General features: G+C 34.7%; 2 protein-coding genes across 6 annotated transcripts; both read right to left on the reverse strand.

Annotated features, from left to right (window-relative positions):
• Positions 1-224: 224 nt before the first annotated feature.
• On the reverse strand, positions 225-7,785 carry LOC109011768 (glucomannan 4-beta-mannosyltransferase 2-like). The gene is made up of 9 exons (XM_018993086.2): positions 7,092-7,785; positions 6,812-6,910; positions 6,234-6,486; positions 3,828-3,938; positions 2,687-2,823; positions 2,377-2,490; positions 2,032-2,231; positions 1,699-1,917; positions 225-937 (listed from the first exon to the last, which is right to left on the reverse strand). Exons 1-9 carry the CDS (start codon positions 7,419-7,421, stop codon positions 775-777), a joined length of 1,626 nt encoding a protein of 541 aa, XP_018848631.2. The 5' UTR covers positions 7,422-7,785; the 3' UTR covers positions 225-774.
• Positions 7,786-14,470: 6,685 nt separating this feature from the next.
• On the reverse strand, positions 14,471-24,320 carry LOC109011767. Of its 5 annotated transcripts, none has more exons than XR_004801547.1 (3): positions 24,184-24,290; positions 14,862-16,881; positions 14,471-14,735 (listed from the first exon to the last, which is right to left on the reverse strand). XR_004801547.1 is itself a non-coding variant. In XM_035690200.1 (3 exons), exons 2-3 carry the CDS (start codon positions 23,936-23,938, stop codon positions 14,975-14,977), a joined length of 1,854 nt encoding a protein of 617 aa, XP_035546093.1. In that variant the 5' UTR covers positions 23,939-24,026; positions 24,184-24,291; the 3' UTR covers positions 14,471-14,974. The 5 variants fall into 5 exon arrangements, 4 of the variants coding, with proteins under 4 accessions (XP_035546093.1, XP_035546092.1, XP_035546091.1 ...); XM_035690200.1 differs by adding an exon at positions 23,934-24,026 and having other exon boundaries at positions 14,471-16,823; positions 24,184-24,291; XM_035690199.1 differs by adding an exon at positions 23,934-24,026 and having other exon boundaries at positions 14,471-16,881; positions 24,184-24,291.
• Between the last annotated feature and the right edge of the window lie 293 nt (positions 24,321-24,613).

Genomic DNA, 24,613 nt, shown 5'->3' on the forward strand with positions numbered 1-24,613 from the left:
TGTCAAATTAACAGAATAATATTGATATTTATACAATTATTTTATAATCTACCAATTTGATGGTGCCATTTCATCAAAAATATTGAAGCCCTTTTTTTCCTTTTTATTTCAAACATTTTTAAAAAATAAAAAAATACCAATACACTAATAATCAATTCCTTAAATATTAGAAAAAAATTAAAATAAAAAATTAAATGCACGAGCGATCAAAATGAAGAGACAAATTGAGGCATAGTAGCATTATTCATTGCTAAAATACTTGGGGGCAATTGACAGTGGGGTAGTGCTTGAGGGGAAAAAATGTAATTGACTTTGATTACAAGTTCATTCTTTTGTTTGATAAGATTATTGACCAGAACTTAGGAAAACTAACAAATAGGAAACATTAAAAAATAAAGAACAAAATCTCACAATTACATTCTATTCAAACAAATTAAATTACATAATCTCCTTGTTTTCTTGCACTTGGTTCTGTATGGTGTCTTTTCCAATATCTTGAACATTGTCTCTGTGATTTTCCAAGGTTACTTCTGAGTAGATGAGTGAGATATTCTGAGGAGACCATGCCAAGAACTTTTTTGCCCAACATGACGAATGGCCTCTTCTTGAATGAATTGAAATCATACAAATTGCAATCAATCGTTGCTCATGGGAACTAACATCCCAATTATATATATAACTTCTTGTTGTAGACGAGATAGATACGAAACGGCATGGCAAACACAAAGATGATGAGCCGTTTTAATGTAGATTACTTAAAAATGCAGGCTGCCACTAAGAGCTGGGAATGATGGTGCCAATGTAACCAAATCCTGTGATGAGGAAGGTGAAGGTTTGGAGGAAGAGATATACAAAGTAGTTGTTCTTCCCATGTACAAAGTCATAGCATCCACAGAAGAAGAGGAAAACTCCAAATCCCAGCTCCAATGTATGCATCCTTTTTGAATTTAACCGAGAAGAAACAACAAAAGAAAATTGGCATTAGGATAACATATAAGCACGCACCTTTTACCTTCAGCACATGGAATTGCATATGTTAGATGCAAGGATGTCAGAAAACTGAAATATATAATGCCTACATCAACATGGAATCTAACTGCTGAATATAATACAAAATATACCTTCTTGGTTTTGTCAACATGCATACTGACAGCTAGTATTTACAAGCTAACAGACTACAATAAAATTCTCACTCTGCACAACCTCATGTGAGTTTCGTCTCCTTCGTTGCCATGTGCATTCGATAGAAGCATGTAGAGTATAGATAGAGCAGGACCATTTTCCATTTGAAAATGAAAAGAATAAATGGAGAGATATTCTGATAAAATAGAATCTCTAACTTCTATGCTCCTACTTAATAATCTACTAATACAAGGATTCAGAACCACTGTAATAAAGAAAAACCCAACGGAACAAACTGGTTTCTAGGACTTGTAGGATTTGACAGTGTTACAAACATTACTTTCTGGAAGTATGTGGAATTTCTCGTGGTTTTGCACACCATTTTGTGGGAACTGCATATGTCCGTTTGCCAGTGTTGATGTGTCTCGCGAATCGGATAGAAGGATCAGAATTACTACTAGTTTATCAAGAGCACCGACATCTACTAGTTGGATAATTTTAGTATTAATCAAATTATTTTGTCATGCTGATTGTAGTCCATGCAGATAAGAGTTCAACGTTCAAATGAAAAATTACCTGTTCCCAAGTTTAAAAAATCCTAGTCTTTTAGCAGGTCCTTTGGTGTGTGTCTTGTTCTTGTTGGCATCTTTCTTTGAAGCAGAATCTCCGAGTTTTTCAGTGACAACCCATTCGTTGGCTCTCCCTGCTTCTAGCAGGCCGATTAATGTTGCCTTGGTACGGTGCAAAGACATCACATTCTCAAAAAGAATCCAGTAGAACAGTAAGTGAATTGACCTGCAAGATTGAGATTACCTAAGCAAATGTAGTTTGTAGTTCTTGCCTCGGCAAGTGGACTAAAGAATCTAAGAAAATGGGTAAGTAAACGAAAATTAATACAACATGGCAGACCTCGGGGTTCCTACTGAGTTAAGAATGGTGATGATGGAGGGAATATAAACAGCTCCCCAGATTGGAACATGAACTTCAGGAACCAAGATGGTCAGGGGAAGTACAACGCAGTAAAAGGAGAATGTGACCATGTGGGCTATGATCTTCCGAACAAAGAAGAAACTGTAAATGACATATACTTTCTTCCACACTGTCACGTTCTGCAGTGGAATTCACAAAACATATATTATTATAACTTAGAAGCTGCATTTTGAAAGGATGATTGATTGCCAACTGAAGGCATTGAAAGTACTAGTAAGTTCACTTTTCGCAAAACAAATATATGGTATATTTCAATAAACCAACCTTATTTCTAATGATCTCCATCACCATTTTCCTAAACAGATTAGCAGGACCACAAGACCAACGGTGCTGCTGGAATCGGAAGGCATTGAAAGTACTAGGAAGTTCACTTTTCACCTACCATTAAGATAATTGGTAATTTAGTAAATGTAATAATCCACCAAGATAAATCTAAGCCATAAAGTAAATGCTACAATTCACTAAGATAAAGGTAAGTTAAAACCGAGATGTATTAAAAGACAGAGTTCACATCTGCAACCAAGCTAAAGACAGACAAATGGAATAACCACTTCAACTTTGTCATGCTAGATACCTGGAGGTCGCCAAGATACAAAAATTTCCAGCCCCTAAGACTGGCACGGACAGCAAGATCCATATCCTCCACCGTTGTTCGGTCTTTCCAACCGCCTGCCTCATTAATAGCAGCAATTCTCCAAACACCAGCAGTCCCTTAAAGATCATATATAAAAATGAATTCATTACTTCTCCTCGTGGCGATAATAATGCGCATGTTTGTAGGGTTTGGTGACGGTAATTATAGAACTCATTTGAAATTATTCCCTCAAAATTAGTAGTATATAAACAGTTCATTTTTATGCTGTTTTGGCCAAGGAAGTGCCTTGGGTTCAAGTTTCATCATTTGAGATTCTTCTAAAGTAAATTGAACAGGGGAACTTAACTTTCTAATGCATTGTCATGTAACATCAACTACAAAGCAAGAATACATTTCACAAGGCATCACTTTGAGTTTTAAATGCTAACCAATGCATTTTATTTTTAACTTCACATGTGCTTGTACTCCTCAATTCACAGTCACTTCTTTTTAACTTCCATTTCTTGGGGATTTTTTTTTTTTCTAGAATTTATGAGTAATTTTCTTGGGGAAGTTAACATTGAGAACAATCATTGTGAGTAATGGGCCCTACAATTTTTTTCCCACCACTTCAAAATTCCATATCATAGCAACGGTTTAAATTTTAACAAAATAGCTCAAGTTATAAGAACAGTTGGTCATAAGAAGATCTCAACCAAAGTACTTTGAGAGAGCCAAAATGCATTTGTTCAATCAGAAAGCATACTCTGAAGAATAGACTAAACCCATTAATAGTTTTGTAGAGTAGGTGAATTTTATCTTTACCTAAACTTCTCACCAGTTACAATAACCCTCACAAAGCATATTAGCATATGCAATTGACCAACTAAGTTCCCTTCAGTTCTCAAACATTGAACCAGTCACCTGTTGTCACTCAATGTCTTAGGTTCTATATCCTTCAAACTATTCACTCTCTTTTCATCTTATTTTTAAAGATTAGTTTATCTATTCTAGTTCATGTGCATTAAACAAGTATAGTTAGAACAATCTCATTAGTTGATATGGTCTAAGTAGCGTGGATTAACTTCAGTAAAATCTCGATTAATGCAGATCGAACGGGTATAATGTGACGCGAAATTACCATTGAAACCGAAGAATGCATGTGTTGCAGACCCAACTTCTTGCTCAACTGTGAAATGATAATCCAATGACATCTCTTGCATTCTTGTCAACAAGCACTCATCAGCATTCACTGCAAAAACAATTTAATTTTGTTTTTCACATTTAATTCTGTTTTATCAATCATAAAATGGTAAATATTCACAAACTTTAATCAATCAAAAAAAGAATTACAGGAACAGTGCAAAGATTATATGTATTTTGCTTAAAGCATTAATAATTAAAAAGAAATGAAATGTTTTTTTTATTTTCAGTAGAAGTTCTCCAGTCAAAGCTTCTCATCTTTTAATTAAACAAAGGGGGCAGAAATCAGGTAGGACCCCACCCTCACGAATCCCCTATGACTGATGAACTGGCACCCGCCTATTTGATTCTCCCAAAAAAAGAGAAAAAGAAAAAAAAAAAGTAGGGGATATCCTCACATGAAGTAGAACTGTCCTCACGTGAGCCAAATGAAAATTTGCCACGTCAAGAGAGAAACTAAAGTCCAAGTGTCGGCAAGCAGACAGAGGTCCACCATTTGGACAGTTGGTCCTGACCACTTCTTATATTTCTTTCTTATTTTTACTTGGGACCCACCTCTTCGTTCAATTATTTCATTTAAGACTATATATATATATATATATATGAGCACGTGGGAAGGCAAAATGACTCAATTGACCTTATCCTTTCAACGTGTCCCCGAGGAGTTGACCTTTTGACCGGAACGATCCGGGTCGTTGATCAAATGCAAAGCAGGACTCAAATATAAACTAGCCCAACCTCAAACATTCAGAAACAGAGTGTGAAAGGCAAGGACAGTAACGTGAATCAGATACAAAAAGGAAACATGCATTAAAAACTGAATGATAATGCAATTAGGTCGGGAGATTTATGTCCAATACATTCACAGCTCATAAATCTGCACACAAATCCTAACATTAATGCCCATTAAAAAAACATTGTTTAATACGACTAATATGAAATCTCACCTACTAATCATATCTCTCTCTCACATTTCGTTTTACACATACCCTTCAACTCAATGCATAACTAATAATATTTTAAGTTCTATATATATATATATATATTATAAAAAATTATTTATTAATTGGTATGAAAAATACACTCATAAATAAATAAAGCTCAAAACAATCCATGTGGGTGCGAAGTGTGTCGTGTTGTCTACAATATCTAAGGATCTTGAACCCAATTCCACAATTGGTAGACAAAATATCCACCTCCACAAATTTAGAAAACCCCCCTCCCTCCCTCACCCTTACCAATTATTGTAAAATGTTATATAACACATCTCTACCTCTTAAGAATTTATAAATATTAAACACATTTTTTAAAATATTATGAAGTTCATATGTTTATATTTATGCTAAAACTCAAATCTCAAATCTCAAAGTTCTATGAAAGAAATTCTTAGAGTGCGCAAGTAACGAACACTCTCTTCAAAAAAGAATGGAATTCATTGTTAAAAAAAATACATTTTTTTATATGAATCCTACATTTATTTATTTTTTTCAAAAAAAGTGTTTTAAACTGGCACACAAGACCTCATTTATTTTCACGAATGAGATAAGATGAGATAAGTTCAGATAAAAGTTAAAAATTAAATAAAATATTGTTACAATATATATTTTTTAATATTATTATTATTATTCTAGAATTTGAAAAAATTGAATTGTTTATTTTATTTTATATAAAAATTTAAAAAAATTATAATGATTAGTTGAAATGAGATTGTAAAAACAAACGAGGCTACTGTAAAAATCATTTCCCTTTTCATAAAAACAAAATTATAATATGTAAATATATATTTACTCTCCCAAGTCTCATTTTCTTTTGCTATTCTCCACTGGACCACTAGTTTTCTCATTTTCACTTGTTTTTCTCACTCTCTTGCACATCAACAACACACAATAGAAATATTGAATGAGCCGACTCTTTTCTTTATCCGTAAATTGCGATGTTTTACCCCAAAAAAAAAGAAAAGAAAAGTGTAATTATATTTATTTAATTATTTATATAAAAAGATATTCAATAATTATAAAAGTAATTAATTCTACCAAGAAAATAAATTTCTGGACCCGTTAACTGCAGAGTGAGTGGTGTACGGTCTAGAGACAAGCAAGTGTCGAAAAGAGAGGAGCAAAGTGTTGGCCCACTCCCGTGATTAATGGGTTCCTCCCCCTTTCGTTAGACACCATGCAGTCTGCAACAAATCCCGCCGACGACGAACAGAAAGAAAAATAAAAAAAAGCAAAGAAAGAGCACCGACACTTTCCTAAGAACATATCGAAGATAACTAGGCCAATTTAATGAATGTAATTAACGACTAAAATATAATGATGATCTCTGTCAAAGTGGTAAAACTTACCAAATCTCCAGCGACCTTGAACCAACGCAATCTGGGGGTTGTGGACGAGGAAAGGGATGGCTCGCCGGAGATAGTCGGGCTCAGGCCGGAAATCAGCGTCGAAAATGGCTACGTACTCGCAGTGTTTGACGTAACTTCTCTTCAGACCTTCTTTGAGTGCCCCAGCCTTGTACCCTACCCTGTTCTCTCTGATTTGATACGTTATGTTTATGCCTTTGCTTGCCCATCTCTGGCATTCCACCTCCACCATTTGCTGCAACATTGTATATATCAAACAGGTTTAGTTTCTACTTTCATAATTTGGTTTTGTTGCAGCAGAAGAACCCAGATCAGGAACTGCTAAAAGGTGGACTAAATGGTAGAAGATAGATCAGGAAAAAGGCTGACATGAGTAGGAATTCAGGGGTGCGTGATTTTGGAAGTTGAATTTGTATGTGACAGGAACAGAGAAATGGAGAATTGGCCCATCTCGCCATTGCAATTTGCAACACAATGTAACCAGACTTTGGAAGACAAAACTGAGTTATTAGTATCGTTTTAGGAAGTGATTTGATGGGTTTATGACAAATGGAGGGTACCTTGATGGCAGGATCAGTTGAATCATCGAGGACTTGGATCACGAGACGATCCGACGGCCATGAAAGTCCGCATGCCGCTCCAATGGAGATCTTGTAGACCTGACCCAAACATCCATGAAAACACAAGGCAAAGAAAAGCATCGAGCTTTAGAACTTTCATAGAACCCAGAAATGAACAAATAGCACCAAAAAGAGAACCCCAATGGAAAAAAATACAGGAAAAAAAATAATAATAAAAAAAAAAACTAAACAAATCCCTTGAGAAAAACACAAAGCACACCTCTTTTTCATTGAACATTGGGATTTGGATAAGCACCACGGGGAAATTGGAGCTGCCCATTTCCAAGTCTTCCTGCAAGAGCTCATATTTGTAACGCTTTTCTGGTTTCTTCCAAAAGAGCTTGACGAGGATGATAACCACTCCCATGTAAAGCCTCTCCATGAAGAGCATGAGCGACATGGCCAAGCAAATGTACACCCCAAGAGTCAGCAGAGGCACTATCAATGGCGCTTTGATGAGCTCCCACATCATCCCAATTTGACCTGAAATCTCATCTCTCACCCCCTGAAACGTTTCCGGCAACAGAATCTTCTGCGAAATGTCAGCCATCTCTCAGTGTCTCAGCACAGAAATGGAGGCCCCCTAAAACCCAAGAGTTCTCTCTCTCTCTCTCTCTAATTTGGGTTTTATGTGTTACTAAAATGTAATGGAGCTGGGACACTTTGCAAGTGGCTTTGTCACTTCAATATATAAGGATACAAAGACAAAGAGAAGGGTATACTACAAGGGGAGATCTCCCCCCCTCCCACAAATGGTAAATGCAGATTAAAAAAGATCTTTTAACTTTCACTCATCCTTAGGCTCCTTTCACACTCCGTGCCAGCCAATACTTCCTGTTTTTCACTGTAGAAATGAAGCAGAGTCAGAAACAGTATTGGGGCATTGCTTGCGAGAGGGAGAGAGAGGGAGAGATGAGCAGACACAGATAAAAAGGGTTATTATATAGTCATTTATGGTACTGTTTGGTTTTACTTTTTTGTGAATAATTTACTTCTTGTCTGTCTGGTTCGGATTTTTGGATTTCAACGACGCATTCTCATCGTTTTTGTCGTCTCCCAAGCCTTTTTACAACTGTCCCAACCGCAAATGAATTATGAGAGTGGCTGCTGCATGATGCATCACGGTTTTGCAGGATTTTTAAAAGAAGATAGAACAAGGGAATAATTATCTTCATCATTTCAACAAGGAACGACATTTTCAGTAGCCTGAACTAACCCCATGAAATTATAGGAGTGGACCATTGCATATTTGCATGCAGCAGATGAAATTTATGAACCCGAAGCTTGAGAATTTATGAACTTTGCAATTTAATGGGTGCTTCATTTCGTCCATCACTATAATTGCTTAATTTCTATGTACATCTTTCCAAATGGACGATAATGGTATACTGAAAATCTTTTGATGATTAAAATAAAATGTATAAAAACGAAATAGGATTAAATACACAAGTACCGATCATTGTAATTTATTTTAAAGGCAATTTGGTTTAGTAGTTCTTAATTCAGCCTTAATCTCATAAAAATGAGATCAGTACATCATATTTTCTATTAATAAATTATTAAAAAAAAGTAATATAAACACCAATGACAGTTCGACATGTGTCACTTTACAGACAACATTTTCTGCTAGATGTATTAAAAAAAACTTTTAAAAAATGGTTTAAAAAGTACAAATATAATCACTTAAAAGGCTAGAAACTTTTTTGAAATGGGAAATTACAAAAACAAAAATAAAACTGAAAACAGGAAAGAATTGGGTTACACAATTTAATATTTTTTATTTTAAAGTTCTAATTCATTTATTTTTACATCTATTTTTTTTTTTTTAAAAAAAATTGGGGTTCATAATATTTTTAATTGACTTGTTTAATTTTTAATACACGTGGGTATATATGACCTGTAAGTGATACGTACATTTCTAATTTCTAATTATGTTGAGACTGATGTATTATTTTTTAATTTAATTTATCTCATCTCATTTAATTATTTTTTTATATAAAATATAAAAAATAATTTAATATTTTTAAATTATAAAATAATAATAATATTAAATAATAATATTTTATTTAATTTTCATCTCAATTCATCTAGATGATCTTAAACAGTCTAATGCTAAATAATTAAAGCCATTAATTTGTCTTCAATATATTGAGATACTATCCACGTGTACATTGATGTGTGAGGTGTTTTTTGAGTTTGACGAGACACTTTGTTAAAATTTTAGATTTCTTTCTGTCTTTATCTTTGGAAAGGGATAAATAAATAAATAAGGTGATAAAATTTGCAAACAAAAGATAAAAACGACGTAGCAGATACATTTTATTTTATTTTATTTTTTCTAGTGGAGAGTAGAAATAAAACTTTGCATTCTTCCTCTTTTTTTTAAGCCTTTGGATGCTTACTTTTCTATTTCAAATTAATCAAATATTTCATTTTAATTTCTTGAGGATTGTACTCAAAATGGAAGTTCGTGTTTAGATAATGAGGTATTTCAAGATATTTTATGAAGAATAATAATAAATAATATGTAAAAAATAATAATAAAATAATAAATAATAATGAGATAAGTACTCAAACTTGGCCTTAAACTCGGTTTTTTTTTAACAATGTTAGATACAATTCTATGATGTGCAAGCTTATACACTCCTTTTAAGAAAAATATGATCTATTATAAAAAAATATATATATATTTAAATCTTATATATATTATTTTTTTAAAAAATATATATATACGAAACTTTTTCACTATAAGAACTCATTATTTAAACTTTTTCTTTGTTTCCCTCCAAAAACTAATTTGCTGCCATCTTTTCCAAGAATGTTTGACTTCAAAAGTGGAGAACTAAACATGTGGACCATAATGACATAAACATTTTTAATTTATCTCATCTCATCTCATTATTATAATTTTTTTAAATTTTTATATAAAATATAATAAATAATTTAATTTTTTTAAATCTTAAAACAATAATAATATTAAAAAATAATATTTTAATAATATTTTATTCAATTTATTTAAAATTATTTTATATCATCTCATCTTATTATCTAAACGAGTCCACAGAATTTATATACAACCCATGCGTACCAATTCAGCCTACTTGATCTAGGGTTTTTGTCTGTCAATGTGTCATTTTCTGGTACTTTTTCTTCCTTTTTTTGTTCCATATTTCTTAATCAGAAATAATTGAGGTACTTTAATATTTGTATGGAATATAATACAGATGACACATGCACCACCATGCTTATTTTGAGGCTTGAAGTTGGGTTGTGCTTCAAAATTCTTGCAGAAGTGTGGGGGTACAAATCTCTCATTTTGAGATTTCACTCATTTTCAATTCTTCATTAATTGTTTAATTCAAATATAGAAAGACATATCATTAAATATTGAATTATTTATTTTCTTTTATATTAAAATTTAAAAAAATTATAATAATAAGATGAGATGATATATTTTCTGAAAACAAACGAGACCTAAATGTCTACATGATATTTACATAATACACGAGTAATATTATAAGATTTATACGTAATATTTATCTCTTTTTCAATTCAACCGTCCAATTCAAACAGAGAATTAGAGACTTGAATCGTACCACTCACGAGAATCTCTAATTCATCACTAATCATGTAACATAATTAATCTAATACCACTCACTGACTAATTAAGTAAGGGACATGTAAAGGCATATATACCCCTTAATATTCTAAAGCTTAAGCATGGTATTAGTGTTAATCAGTAATATAAGCCAAAGAGTCATTTCATGTTAGGGGTACTGTTAAAGGCCAAATCGACTAACCCTTATCTCCGTTTGTTTGTTTGTTTTTTTTTCAATCTTTTTGGCTGTTAGTTTCCGATACTTGGGGGAAGGGGAAGGGGAAGGTGAAGGTAATCACAGGTATAATGTGCCAAAAGTTAAAACATGTGAACCCCACGTTTTGAGTGTGGTTGCGTGGTGGAATATTCTACCAATTACACCCCTATTCTAATTCAGTTTTTTTTTTTTTTTTTTTTTTTTTTTTAATTCAGTAAATGCTAATTATGGACATATTTGATAAAACGAGTGGTTTGAATTTAGAGATGAGTTATGATTGGTCGAGATGATTTGTAAATAGTAGAATAAAAATTAAATTATTTATTATATTTTGTATGGAAATTTGAAAAAGTTATTTTGAGATTTGAAAACGTTGAATTATTTTATTATATTTTGTATAGGAATTTGGAAAAGTTGTAATGATGAGATGAGTTGAGATGGATTTTAAATGCAAACAACTCCAATGGTAAGATCTTTCTTATTTAGTCTAGTTTGAACACTTAAAATATCTGAAATACTTTGAGTTAAGATGTTTTATTATTGGGTTTCAGAAAATGAGAAAAAAAAATAAATAAAAATATCATAAAGTTAAAAAAAATTATTTGAAAATTATTTTTGTTTTTAAATTTAAAAAATTGTATTATTTTTGTGTTTTATTTGAAGGTCGTATTAAATTTTGTGTTTTGATAACGATTATATAAAAAAATTAAAAAAATATTTATATTTTAATGTGATGTTTAAAAATATTTAAGAATATCTTGTTACATCAACTAGGCCTAAAAGCAAAGACATTGACCATAATTGTGTAAACAAAAATCAGGAAGTGGGCTTCAAAGAACAGACTCTGATCTTGCATGTGTTTCTTGTAAGAAAAAACAAAAGAAAAAGCTGCAAATTAATTAAGAAGATAGATGCTGGTGAAGCTTCTATCAACAGCTCTTTTTTATGCGACCTTTGCTTTTCTGAACAAGCCAGGCCTTTGCATTTGCTCTCCCGACCGACACTCCATAAATAATATATATATATATATATATATATATAAATTCAAATCTTTGGATTCTATTTTCATTTGTATTTTGTGGGGGTTTTTTTTTTAATTTTAAATAAACAACTTGGACAAAAATTTAATGCTGGGAATTATAAAGCAGCTTTTTTGGGTCAAGTAATCTGATAAGGAGCCACCAACAAATGTTTTGTCATTTATCATGGAGTCTTGATCCAACTACGTTTTCAAATGTCGGTGCAACTTTTAACTCCGATTTGGATTGAAAATTTATTTTATCTTATTATTATAATTTTTTTAAATTTTTATATAAAATATAATAAATAATTTTACTTTTTTAAATTTTAAAATAATAATAATATTAAAAAATAATATTTTATTTAACTCATTTAAAATCATCTTAACTCATCTCTAAATTCAAATGAGGCCGCCTCGTTTATTTTTATAGATGAAATAAAATGAATTGATATTAAAGTTAAAAGTTGAATAAAATATTGTTAGAATATATTTTTTAATATTATTTTTGTTCTAAAATTTGAAAAAATTGAATTGTTTATTTTATTAAAGATTTGAAAAAGTTATAATGATTAAATGAGATGAGTTGTGAAAATAAACGAAGCTACTAATTGAAGTCATTTTTACAAACAAAGTTGAAGACCTTAAAGACATAAAATGTTAATGTTTTATTCCTAATATTATGTTTTTGTCATTGATCTAGTTGTAATGTTTGATTTTTTTTTTACTTGGTTTTTCCTTTTTATATGCATGATTTTGAGGTGATCAAACATATTCTTCTATATCCTTTCAGCATCTTATTCTATATCCTTAGCTCTTTAATAAGCAAAATTAACAAAACATTTCCATACTTTATGAAATATTTAAAGTCAATAAAGTAAAACAACAAACAGATGAGATTAAAAAAAAAAAAAAAAAGCAACTTGGCTAAGGTCTAGTACATTTTTTTCCAAATATATATATATTTGAAAAATGGTAGTTCTTACCATTATATATATTTATATATATATATATATATTATCAATTAGGTTGTAGTAAGAACTACCATTTTTTTAAATATATAAACATATATATATATATATATAAATATATTATCAATTGGGTTGTAGCAAGAACTACCATTTTTCTTACAAAAAGAAATGGTCAATGCATTTCTTGGAGTTGGTTGATCTCACAATATAAAATATATATATATATATATATATAGCTTTGACATTGATACAAATGTCACCAGCACTAGTTATGATTCATTTGTTATTCTGTTGATATGAAGACTTTATTATATGATTATGATGTTGATCTCTACTGAAGAGAATCAATAATCATGGCCATTGCTTTTAGAGAGTTAGAAAAAAGGGTGTAGTAAAATCCATATGGTAAATGAAAATAGATGTATTTCACTAAGAAAATAGGGCCAATGATTACCAAATATTTATTGCCTAGACACTGAGTTTATGATTCTCTTTTGGGAATGCCAAAGTTTATTTATTTATTTATTTTTAAATTCCTTTTCTTTTCCCTTTTCTCTTTTTGTTTTTGCCACATTTCCTTGCTTGTATGCTTGATATATGCTTTATGAGTGCTTCCACTTTATTCCCATCTACTGCAAAAGCAAGTTAGGTTTGATTTTCAAAGTCTCTAAATTTTGTAGAAAAAGAATGGCATTCTCCCCCTCATGAAGATCATTAGAGAAGATATTTATAAAACCCACTTCCCATTCCCAATAGTACACATGATATATAAGTACCATGATAGGTGCAAGTGCACTTCTTTCAACAATATTTCAAGTTAATAAGCTTTGATTCCCAGAAAGACTCATTTTGTAAGAATGAGATTTACTATACATCAGCCACTATTCACTCTCACACTCCACATTTATAACTTTTTCATAGGGTGTGAGATGTTTTTCATAGAGTATGTGGATGTTTTTCATAGGGTGTAGGGTGTGAAATAGTGACTGATGAGAAGAATTTTTCTTGTAAGAATAAGGTCAAATTCAAGATTATCATGAATTTAGTTAAAATAGATATGTATGTAACTTACCAATAAAAGAAAATCAATGTGTATTATAATTATGCACAAAATAAACCTACATATTTGTTCAATTATTTGATAAGAAAATACATATATTTAATTATCAAACGATGATAATGATTTACTGATAATATTTTGTAAGCAATGTTGTTTTTTTAATTTAGATCATCATATTAAAATATGATAATCCATGTTTTAGAAGTTCTTCAATATCAAAATAATTTTTTTCTCCAAATCAGCATTAATACCTAATCTTAAAGTCTTCAAATATTATGTCAAATGCCTTCATTCATTTACTAGTTCTTCATCATGTGGGTCCTTCTTTAACATGCTACTTTATTTTTGTTTTGAGATTACAACATGAAAATGAGAAAATATTTTTTTTTTTTTCATTTGCTCTTTTATATCCATCCATACATGCATACATACATACCTACATATATGTTTGTATATAGAGGATAAGGAGTGCTTTTACCATAGCAAAGAATATGAGGCTTAGTGATGTGCTTTACGCAAGTGAGATCCCATCAATTTCCACGTAGATAACGTAAATCAAATTTGAGAAATTCTATTTATAGTTCTGAGTGGAGACTATATGTAAACTAACTCATCAAATTTTAATGCCATATTAACAAGAAATTCAATTATCGTCATGGATAAAAATCTGTTTGGGTCCTTGGGACATGGGGTGCAAAGCAATGTTGGAGTACAACATATTCTACTGCAAGAGAATTACAACCTTATGGAGCTGCACATTTCTTAAATCAATCATCTTTTTCTTTGCTAAAATCCCACTTGAGAAGTGCTAGATCTATACAGTGAGATTTTACAAAAGCAAGCTTAGAAAATGATATGGTTTAATGCAATCCGTTACATCTACTTTACAAAATAAAAAATTATTTACAATTAAATGTACCATATCAAGTCATGTCGGTTTGTAAGTTTACTTATATAAAATCTGTGTAGACCAAACATTTCTCATTCTAGTTATGAGAACCTGCATAATATGTTAGTCATTACTCTCAAGTTAGAAACAAATTCAGGATGAAAGCATTTCTAAAGACAAGTTTATGAGCCAACAATCTTTCTTAAGCTGAAGATAATAGGCAAAGATGCCACTCACCTTTTCAAGACTCTGGAATCTATTGCTACTCTGGCATTATCTTCAACAAGTAATTAACCTCTGTCCAAGGCTCCACTAACTTCAGCAGCAAAATAGAAATGGCTTACAAGCTATCAGGACGTGTCATGAATGCTAAATATCGTCTTTATTTGATCAAGACGAGTACCATCCCACGTTTTAATTCCAGATGGGCTGCTTAGAATTTGATTCCTTTGAAAAGATGGGGATCTTGAAATCCCATTTCTTTGGCTATGTAGTCTAAGGTTGTTTCGAACAAAAACAAGATCCTCCACTCTTTCCACTTCCAACCTGTTGGCCGTTCTTCGACATGGGAAATCATTATCTTGCCATATCTCTTCACACATTCCAACACTTGAAACCTGACTCAGAACTTTCACGGCTAGTGTCTGTAAGTGGGGAGTTTCGAAACCAAAGTTCTCCCACCAAGCAACCGGATCCATCTTATCTCTACAATCCACAGCATCTTCTTCTCCTAGGGATCCTTCTAGTCGCCAGTAAGAGCTAAGCTGCTCTCTGAGAACTCGTCTTGAAGAAGCTTCACCCTCATAGCTTTCTAGAGTGGCTTTCCAACCACGCATTACAGTTCTATCCTTTGTTTGACCTTTACCAAAATATTTAGGATTAAGAATGTAACCAGCAGCATGAAGAGGAGAAAATAACACATCCCATCTGTTCTCTATCAACTCCTCCAACAGATTCGAGACACTATCGATTCTCTGGCTTCTCACAGCTTCAAGAGCCTGAACCCGGCAATCATAAAGATCACCCATCACAGATCGATCAGTATTAAGTGTAGCAAGGAAACTTAAAAAAGGCTCGCATAACTGCAAGAATAAATTAGCCCTGCTCCAAAAATCATCACTAGTAATGGCAGCTTCAATACTTGCAATGTCCTCTGGAATACAAAGCTTCCATTGCTTCCAGTCTTCACCAGCAACTATTTCTAGAAGCGTTTGCTTTAGCTGAAAAATCCTTTGGACAATGCCATAGGATGGTACAAACTTGGTAGAAAGCAGGTCAGAACTCCCTTCCAAGTTTTGAATCAAAATACCTGAAGAAGAGCGTTGATATGCCATGATGCATTGCTCTGTTTCCTTAGCACACACGACAACAGATTTAACCCACTCCAATTCAGCTATTTCTTCCATCAGCTTGCAGATAGAGTGTGATGCACACGGAGACCAGAAAATGTGAGGGAACTTTGACAATACAAGGGATTCAGAAGATTTACAGGCTGGGCCCAAATGTGAGATTATCTGAACAACATTTGTGGGCCCAACTTCTATAATTGCATCAGTAAGGGCACCTGGGAACACATTATCATCATTCGCATCTATATCTACTGCTTTCAGAAAGGCAAGTCCCCTTGGACTACAGACATATATATCAATGTGGAGGCAACCCAATGAGCTATCTAAGCGGCTGATACACAGCATTGTGCATCCTGTGTGAGGCCAGGACTCCCTAACTAGAGCCACAGATTTTTCGATCCTTCCTTTTTCTTTACTTAAATAAGAATCAGAAAGTTCATCTCTTGTTGGAGGTTCATACCCAGGGCCAAAGGCAGCAATGGCTTTTGCCATTTCAAGAAAGTAAGGAGAGTTAACAACTTTGATGTTAAAACCATCAGCATAGAAAAATCTTGCAACAATATCATCAACATCTTCTTTGGTGACACTGCTAAGACTTGGTCGTGAAGTCCGAATGCACTTGCCAGGCTTTCCAGAAGTCTTTTCCTTTTTTCGTGCAAGGCGCTCTTCCTCCATGATCTGAAATGCTTCTCTCAAAGACCTGTCTATTTCTGGACAGCTTTTGACCCCAACGCCAGTGAACCCAAGAAGGTGAGCTCTAACACGGGAATAAGATCCGTTGTATCGTAGATTACAGTGATTGCATTTCCACCTTTTTGTACCAGTTCCCTTGTCAAACCCACCGAACACACTGACATGTTTCCATCCCCACTTATCAGATTCGGATGGCATAATTTGAACCAGGGAAACTGAATACCACCAAACTAGGTTAAAAATAAGGAACAAAATGAGCAAGTTATAATAGGAGAACACCAAGGTGGAATTTTTAGTTTGATCCTCCTATTAAATCCTATGCTCAGATTACCAACTTTGCAATATATCTAATTGAGCAAATTCTTAGAACTTCCTATAAAAACAAACAACATGGCAGATAACCATAGCCATGAAGGGGTTCTGGTCCCTACCATTTGTTACAGATAATCTATAACGGTGTCATTTTACATAAAAATGAATGTGAAATCCAAAAATCAATGGACGTTAATAGGAGACCATAAAAGGTAATAAAAACTGGGTTAGGTCATCTCTACAGTTGGACAAAACATGGTTATACTTCTCTTGATCTTGGGATTCCTCAAAACTTGGTTTTTAGGTTTTGATATAATTGAATGTATATAGATCAAGCAGACTTATTAAAAAAAAAAAAATAGATCAAGCAGTATAAAACATTGTTACTCTTAAAGTAATCATCCTGAATACAGTGCTGAATATCATTTGCTAACTCTGTCTCTATGTAATCTCGTAGTCTAATTACAACTATATGACTTCTAATTAGAAATTTAGATCTAAGTGCAAGATGTGCAAGACAACAGCACACAGAGAATTCTTATTTTTAATTTTAATAAATTTTATCTTATTTTTGTTTTTGAAGATGAGCAGTTTCCCTTAAAGATGGCATTATAAGGTTCAACTCAGTTTAAGAAACTCTAACAACGAGATGAAAAAGATAAGATCTAAGAGAAACAAACCAATGGAATCCAAGAAACAATGGCCTAAACAATGAAATCCAGGAAACATTCTCAAAATGCCTAAAAAATTTGTTCTGGTTTGTGTTACTGTGTACCCCAATTTATATCCTAACAAGCCTATAAAAAATGACATGTCGTGCTTCTGGATTTTAAGTTTAAACAAACACATCTGAGCAAAGGAATTGGGTAGCTAGTCGTTCATGATCCTCGTAATGGCTGTCATAATCTGCAACTTTTGTGATGTCCAAGAAACATTATACAAAAGAACTTCTACTCTCACCCTTCTCATTGTTTCTTGATTTTATTATGCTGTTAATTCCTGGAATTTTTCATTTTTTTTTTATAAATGAGCAAAAATAAGCTTTCATACTTCTATGAAAAATTCTTTCAATTCTTAGAAGCTATTGCAGAATACAATTCCTCTGCCACCTCACCAAAACAACCCGAGAGACACACAACAGAATCCTCAACAAACTTGCCATCACAGATTGTAATTTGTACAGATATTTAGGATAGCTTAGTCTTTTTACATTGTATAGAAAATAGATAATTTCTTCTATATATGGTTCACTGTACAGCATAGAAAAGTAAGAAAACTTTTAGTCGAATTATTAAGCATCTGCGTCTTCATCCTCTATCTCTTTTTGCTCTGCTTCTTCCTTCCCAGCTACACTTATATCAAACTCAACCTATTTTCACAAAATCTAACATGGTATTAGAGAGGTGAACAATGGACACCTCCGATCCTCCTCCTCCTCCCAACAAATTTCTCAACCTTGCAGACCCAACCAACCCCTACAGACTTGAAACCTCAGACAATCCCGGCACTGTGCTTATTACGGAACTTCTCAATGCCGATAACTTCTGCACATGGTCTCGATCAATCCAAAGAGCACTCCGAGCCAAAAATAAACTTGGATTCCTAAATGGAACCCTCACCAAACCATCCAATCCCAATGACCCGCTTATTGGACTCTAGGAAAGATGCAACGACATGGTCGTGTCTTGGTTGCAGAATTCCATCAGCATCCCTTTACGTTCATCGGTTGCCTTTGTTGATGATGCACACCAGATTTGGAGCGAACTGGAAGAGCGCTTCTCACCACAAAATGGACCACGTATATATGAACTCAAGAAGCAGTTGGCTAACCTGACTCAAGATGATGATTCTGTCAACACCTATTACGGTAAACTCAAATCTATTTGGGATGAATTATCAGTTTATGACCCCTTACCTGTTTGTTCATGTGGCTCAACCAAACTTGTTTCTGAACGATATCAACGGGATTGTGTACTGCAATTCCTTATGGGCCTTCACGACTCATTTAGCAATGTTCGAGACCAAATCATGTTGATTGATCCACTACCGCCAGTCACCAAAGTTTTTTCATATATCCAACAGCAAGAGAGACACCGAGCAATCACCACCTACAACCCAGCCAATGACACCATTGCTCTTGCTGCTCGTAAATACACCCCGAACCATTCTCCAAGCCAAAACAAAAGAGACAAACTCAATTGTTCTCATTGTAAAATCACGGGACATACATTAGCCAACTGTTTCAAATCTGGCAATGCAACAGCACCTGTTTGCACCCACTGTGAGATGACTGGCCATGTTGTTGATCGCTGTTACAAACTCCACGGGTATCCTCCCGGCCATAAGCTCCATAAACCAAAAGCCAATGTCACTTCTCTAGGCGCCTCTGCAGTAACATCTGAGTCAAGTTTGTCGCTGACAAGGGAGCAATACCAAGATCTTATAGCCTTATTGCACAGTAAAGATTCTTCACCATCCGCCAACCAAATTCAGACGGTTATTTCTTCCAACCCTCACTCCCCTTCCATTGCTGGTATCTCTCTTTGCCTCTCTACATCTTATTCAACGTCACCTTGGATTATTGATACAGGGGCAACAGATCACATGATTTGCCACCCCTCTCTTTTCAAGACCATTACATCCTCCATTTCCCAATCTGTTAAACTCCCTAATGGGGAGCTTGCTGCCGTTACCCACATTGGTACTGTGCAAGTAACAGTCAACATTTTAATCCACAATGTTCTTTGTGTCCCGTCCTTTAGTTTTAATTTGTTATCTGCCTGTCAACTTGCAAGACAATTAAATTGTTGTCTCATTTTTCTCTCTAATTCATGTTTTATACAGGGCCTTTCTCCCTGGACAACGATTGGGAAGGGTAGCATGGAGCATGGTCTTTATCACCTTCGTACTGATCCAGTTTCCCCACAGGCCTTAACCAATACTTTATCCCAAAATTTTCATTCTCAAAATCATATTTCTGCTGCTGTACAACCTGCCGATAGTGCTCATGACTTATGGCATTATCGGTTAGGCCATCCATCTCCTTCTCGCATGCAATTAATTTCTGATCATCATGTAGACACAAAAATGAATACAAAGCAAACTTTACCTTGTTTAATTTGTCCTCTTGCAAAACTGTCTCGCACTCCCTTTAATTCCAGCATTCATACAACTTCTTCTTGTTTTGAACTCATACACTGTGATTTGTGGGGACCCCACTCTATTGTTGCGCATGATGGCAGTAAATTTTTCCTTACCATTGTTGATGATCATTCTCGATGTACTTGGGTTTATTTGTTAAAAAAAAATTCCGATGCTCGTGAATGTATCATATCCTTTTACAACTTAGTCGCAACACAGTTCAACACTCGAATAAAAATCCTACGTAGTGACAATGGACCTGAATTTTTCATGCATGATTTTTACTCTAAACATGGAATTATTCACCAAAAATCTTGTGTCAAGACACCACAACAAAATGGCTTAGTCGAGCGCAAACATCGACACTTACTTCAAGTCGCTCGCGCCATTAGATTTCAGTCAAGCATCCCCTTGCGTTTTTGGTCTCATTGCATACTCACCGCCACTTATTTGATTAATCGCATTCCCACTCCTATTCTTCAAAACAAATCTCCCTATGAAATCCTATTCAATAAACCTCCATCTTACTCGCATTTACATGTCTTCGGCTGTCTTGCTTTTGCCTCTACACTCTCCCACCATCGCCAAAAATTTGACCCTCAAAGTCGTCGTTGTGCCTTCCTCGGTTACCCTTTTGATGTCAAAGGCTATAAGTTATTAGACCTCGACACTCATCAAACCTTCATCTCGCGCGACGTGGTCTTTCACGAAACACTTTTTCCATTTCACACTCCCTCTCTTCTCCCCAGCTTAAACATACTGCCTAATCCATCAACAACTCCAAACTTTTCCCTACCTGACCCCGACTCCAACTACACCTTGCCGACACCCATTACCTCAACCTACCAGCCCCAAGCCTCTTCTCCCACACCACATCATAACCTATCAAACTCACTCTCTGCACCCCCACCTCCTCCCCCACCACCACCACTCCGAAGTTCTACTCGATCACGCAAAACCCCTGCTCATCTTAACAACTACAGCTGCCCCTCCTTGCTTAGCCCGCCACCCTTACAAACCATGTCATCATCCCATTTGCAGGAAGTCCATGACTCCACTGCTCCTTCCACATCATTGTCTGCGGAAGCTCCCTGCTCACCTGGTAAAGCATTTCCTCTTTCTGCCACTCTCTCTTTTCACAAATTATCTCCTTCATATTTTTCCTTTGCTTCTATTATTTCATCATCTCATGAACCATCTTCATATGGTGAAGCTATTAAAAATCCTAACTGGTGTAAGGCTATGAGATCTGAAATAGATGCTCTCGAACTCAACAATACTTGGTCTCTTGTCGACTTACCTCTTGATAAACGTGCTATAGGCTGTAAATGGATTTTCAAGATCAAATATCACTCCAATGGCAGCATTGAACGCTACAAAGCGCGTTTAGTTGCCAAAGGATTTACCCAACAAGAAGGGCTTGACTACAACGAAACTTTCTCACCCGTGGCTAAACTTGCCACAGTTCGCACCTTATTGGCTGCTGCCTCCATTCAAGGGTGGATCCTCAAACAATTCGATGTTCAAAATGCATTTCTTCACGGAGACTTAGATGAAGAAGTATACATGCGCACGCCACCTGGTTTTTCTAAGAGTTTTCCTTCACAAGTGTGCAGATTAAACAAAAGTCTTTATGGCTTGAAACAAGCCTCACGGCAATGGTACCAAAAATTTTCTAATGCTTTGATTGATTTTGGTTTTCAGCAATCTAAAGCAGACTACAGCCTTTTCACTCAACTGAAAAATGGCTCCTTCACTGCACTTCTTGTCTACGTCGATGATATAATTGTGGCAAGCTCCAATATGCAATCTGTTGATGATCTCCAAGCATTTCTCAATAAACATTTTCGCATCAAGTCCCTCGGCGATCTTCGTTATTTTCTTGGCATCGAAGTAGCCCGTTCTTCCAAGGGTATTTCCATTTGTCAGCGCAAGTATGCACTTGACATTTTAACAAATGCTGGCAAACTTGGTTCTCGGCCACTCAAAATCCCCATGGATCAGAACCTTAAACTCAGCAAATTACTTGGAGAACCTCTCTCGGATCCACTTCCGTATCGACGTCTAGTTGGTAGGTTGCTCTATCTCACCCTCACAAGGCCTGATCTCTGCTACTCAGTTCATCACTTGAGCCAGTTCATGTCAGCTCCGACAACAGCACACTTAAATGCAGCCCATCAAGTTCTACGTTACATCAAGAATGCCCTTGCACAAGGCTTACTTTTCCCTTCCTGCTCTTCACTTACACTCCATGCATACTCAGACTCTGATTGGGCATCATGTGTTGACTCACGACGCTCGGTTACAGGTTTTTGTGTATTCCTTGGTCGCTCTCTCATCTCATGGCGATCAAAGAAGCAGTCCGTTGTATCCCGAAGTTCTGCTGAGGCCGAATATAGGGCCATGGCCTCGACTTCCTGTGAATTACAATGGTTATCTTACATCTTTCAAGACTTGCATTTACCCATTTCTCTTCCAATTGATCTGTATTGTGACAATCAAGCCGCGCTGCATATAGCTAAGAATCCCGTCTTTCACGAGCGCACCAAGCATATCGAGTTGGATTGTCACCTCATCCGCGACAAGATTCAAGCTGGATTTCTGCGTCCCTGTCCCATTCGATCAAATTCTCAGCTTGCGGATGTCTTCACCAAGGCTCTTCCTTCATCCCAATTTTTATCCTTGTTATCCAAGATGGAGATAGAAAATATCTATGCTCCATCTTGCGGGGGGATATTGCAGAATACAATTCCTTTGCCACCTCACCAAAACAACCCGAGAGACACACAACAGAATCCTCAACAAACTTGCCATCACAGATTGTAATTTGTACAGATATTTAGGATAGCTTAGTCTTTTTACATTGTATAGAAAATAGATAATTTCTTCTATATATGGTTCACTGTACAGCATAGAAAAGTAAGAAAACTTTTAGTCGAATTATTACGCATCTGCGTCTTCATCCTCTATCTCTTTTTGCTCTGCTTCTTCCTTCCCAGCTACACTTATATCAAACTCAACCTATTTTCACTAAATCTAACAGAAGCCATGGTCTTGTATACTCTTTAGTTGAAGCCAAGCATAAGAACTGTACTCCATAAAAGAATTATTTCATAACACTTTTGTCTACTTGCTCCCCAAAACTAATGACTTACTGCAATCCTGCAATGTTTTATCCGCCTTTTGTCTGCTTGGTAAGTACAACTCAAACCAATTCACCAAGGGCCCAGTCCAACTTACTGAATTGTACAGTTTAGCACTAGTCAAAAGCCATATTCTTCCTTGCATCCCAGGAAATCATATCTTTGATCATCACCTTGAGCCAAATCGTATATGATGTTTTTTATTCTCTTCAACCTACATTCATAGCTCATAAGTATCAGTAGCAGACGGCTAAACCATCTTAGAACACTCTTCCCCGACCTCAACCAATGGCAACTTTAACAAACATATTTACAATGGAACTTGTACCTTTGTTGTCAATCATCCATCTTAACTTCCCCAATTCTGATCTGCATTCTCAACGCAGTTATATCTTAACTACCCAAAATTATAAATCACAAAGCACAGTTTGCATCCTAAAAAATGTTCACTCAACCACAAAAGTAGCCTACAAAAGTCCTCTCCATTCCATGTACCCTACCCTCATTTTGGATGCAAAAACCAACCCACCATTTGGTCTTTCCAAAATAAGGAAAAAACAAAATAAATTACTTAAAAAAAAACGTCCAAGATATCAGCTATTGACATCTATTTTTGTTTCCTGATAACCAAAAGGGAACTTAAATATTTCGGCTTTTCTTGCCAAACCCACCTCATTGACCTCAACTCGCCACTTCTTAGCAAACCCTTTATCTTTCTCTATCTTTATCGGACTTGATATAATGCATTCCTTTGTCCTATTCACCTATATTATATGTTGAAAAAAAAACAGAGCAAAAGCACAAAATCATCAAACACAAAACCTTAATATATCATGCATTGATAGCAAACTGTGCAGTATTTGCAAATATTAGTTTGAACTTCAATATGAACAAAGAGAGAGGGGAGACTGATTTGTTTACCTATTCTCGGATCGTATTTATATAAGGAAACCTGCGTTTCTTTTGTTGGGGTTTCTGAGGATGTTTTTTTTTTTTTTTTTTTTTATGTTTTCAGATGAAACTCGAAACACTGTTTAGGGAGAGGCGATGGGATCGGGTCGATACCGTTTCTTTAGCCTCCGTTTCTTTTCACCCTTTCGGAGTGTTTGTTCGCACGATCATATTATACCCCACCACGAGTGGGATAATCGCGAACCAGATACTGTGTGGTTACGACTATGCTTGCACCCGAGCCAGAATAGTAGTTCATTTTTACCACCTAGTGTGGATTTGTTTCATCGTTTTGATTTGAGATTTTACCTTGTTTTGTTGGGAATGAAATGAAACCCAAAATCACCATATATTTGATTTTATTATATTTTTAAGAAAATAAATAACTAAATTAAAATAA

The sequence above is a fragment of the Juglans regia genome, chromosome 5, assembly GCF_001411555.2.
Source record: "Juglans regia cultivar Chandler chromosome 5, Walnut 2.0, whole genome shotgun sequence".
Classification (NCBI taxonomy): Eukaryota; Viridiplantae; Streptophyta; class Magnoliopsida; order Fagales; family Juglandaceae; genus Juglans; species Juglans regia.

Bases quoted from the DNA above. Each gene is read 5' to 3' on its own strand.
- LOC109011767 (XM_035690198.1), bottom strand. From the start codon at position 16,864: ATGCCATCCGAATCTGATAAGTGGGGATGGAAACATGTCAGTGTGTTC.
- LOC109011768 (XM_018993086.2), bottom strand. From the start codon at position 7,421: ATGGCTGACATTTCGCAGAAGATTCTGTTGCCGGAAACGTTTCAGGGG. The intron at 2,824-3,827 runs GTAATTTCGCGT...ATGATCTTTAAG, and splicing joins TGCATTCTTCGGTTTCAATG to GGACTGCTGGTGTTTGGAGA. The intron at 2,491-2,686 runs GTATCTAGCATG...TCTTAATGGTAG, and splicing joins TGTATCTTGGCGACCTCCAG to GTGAAAAGTGAACTTCCTAG.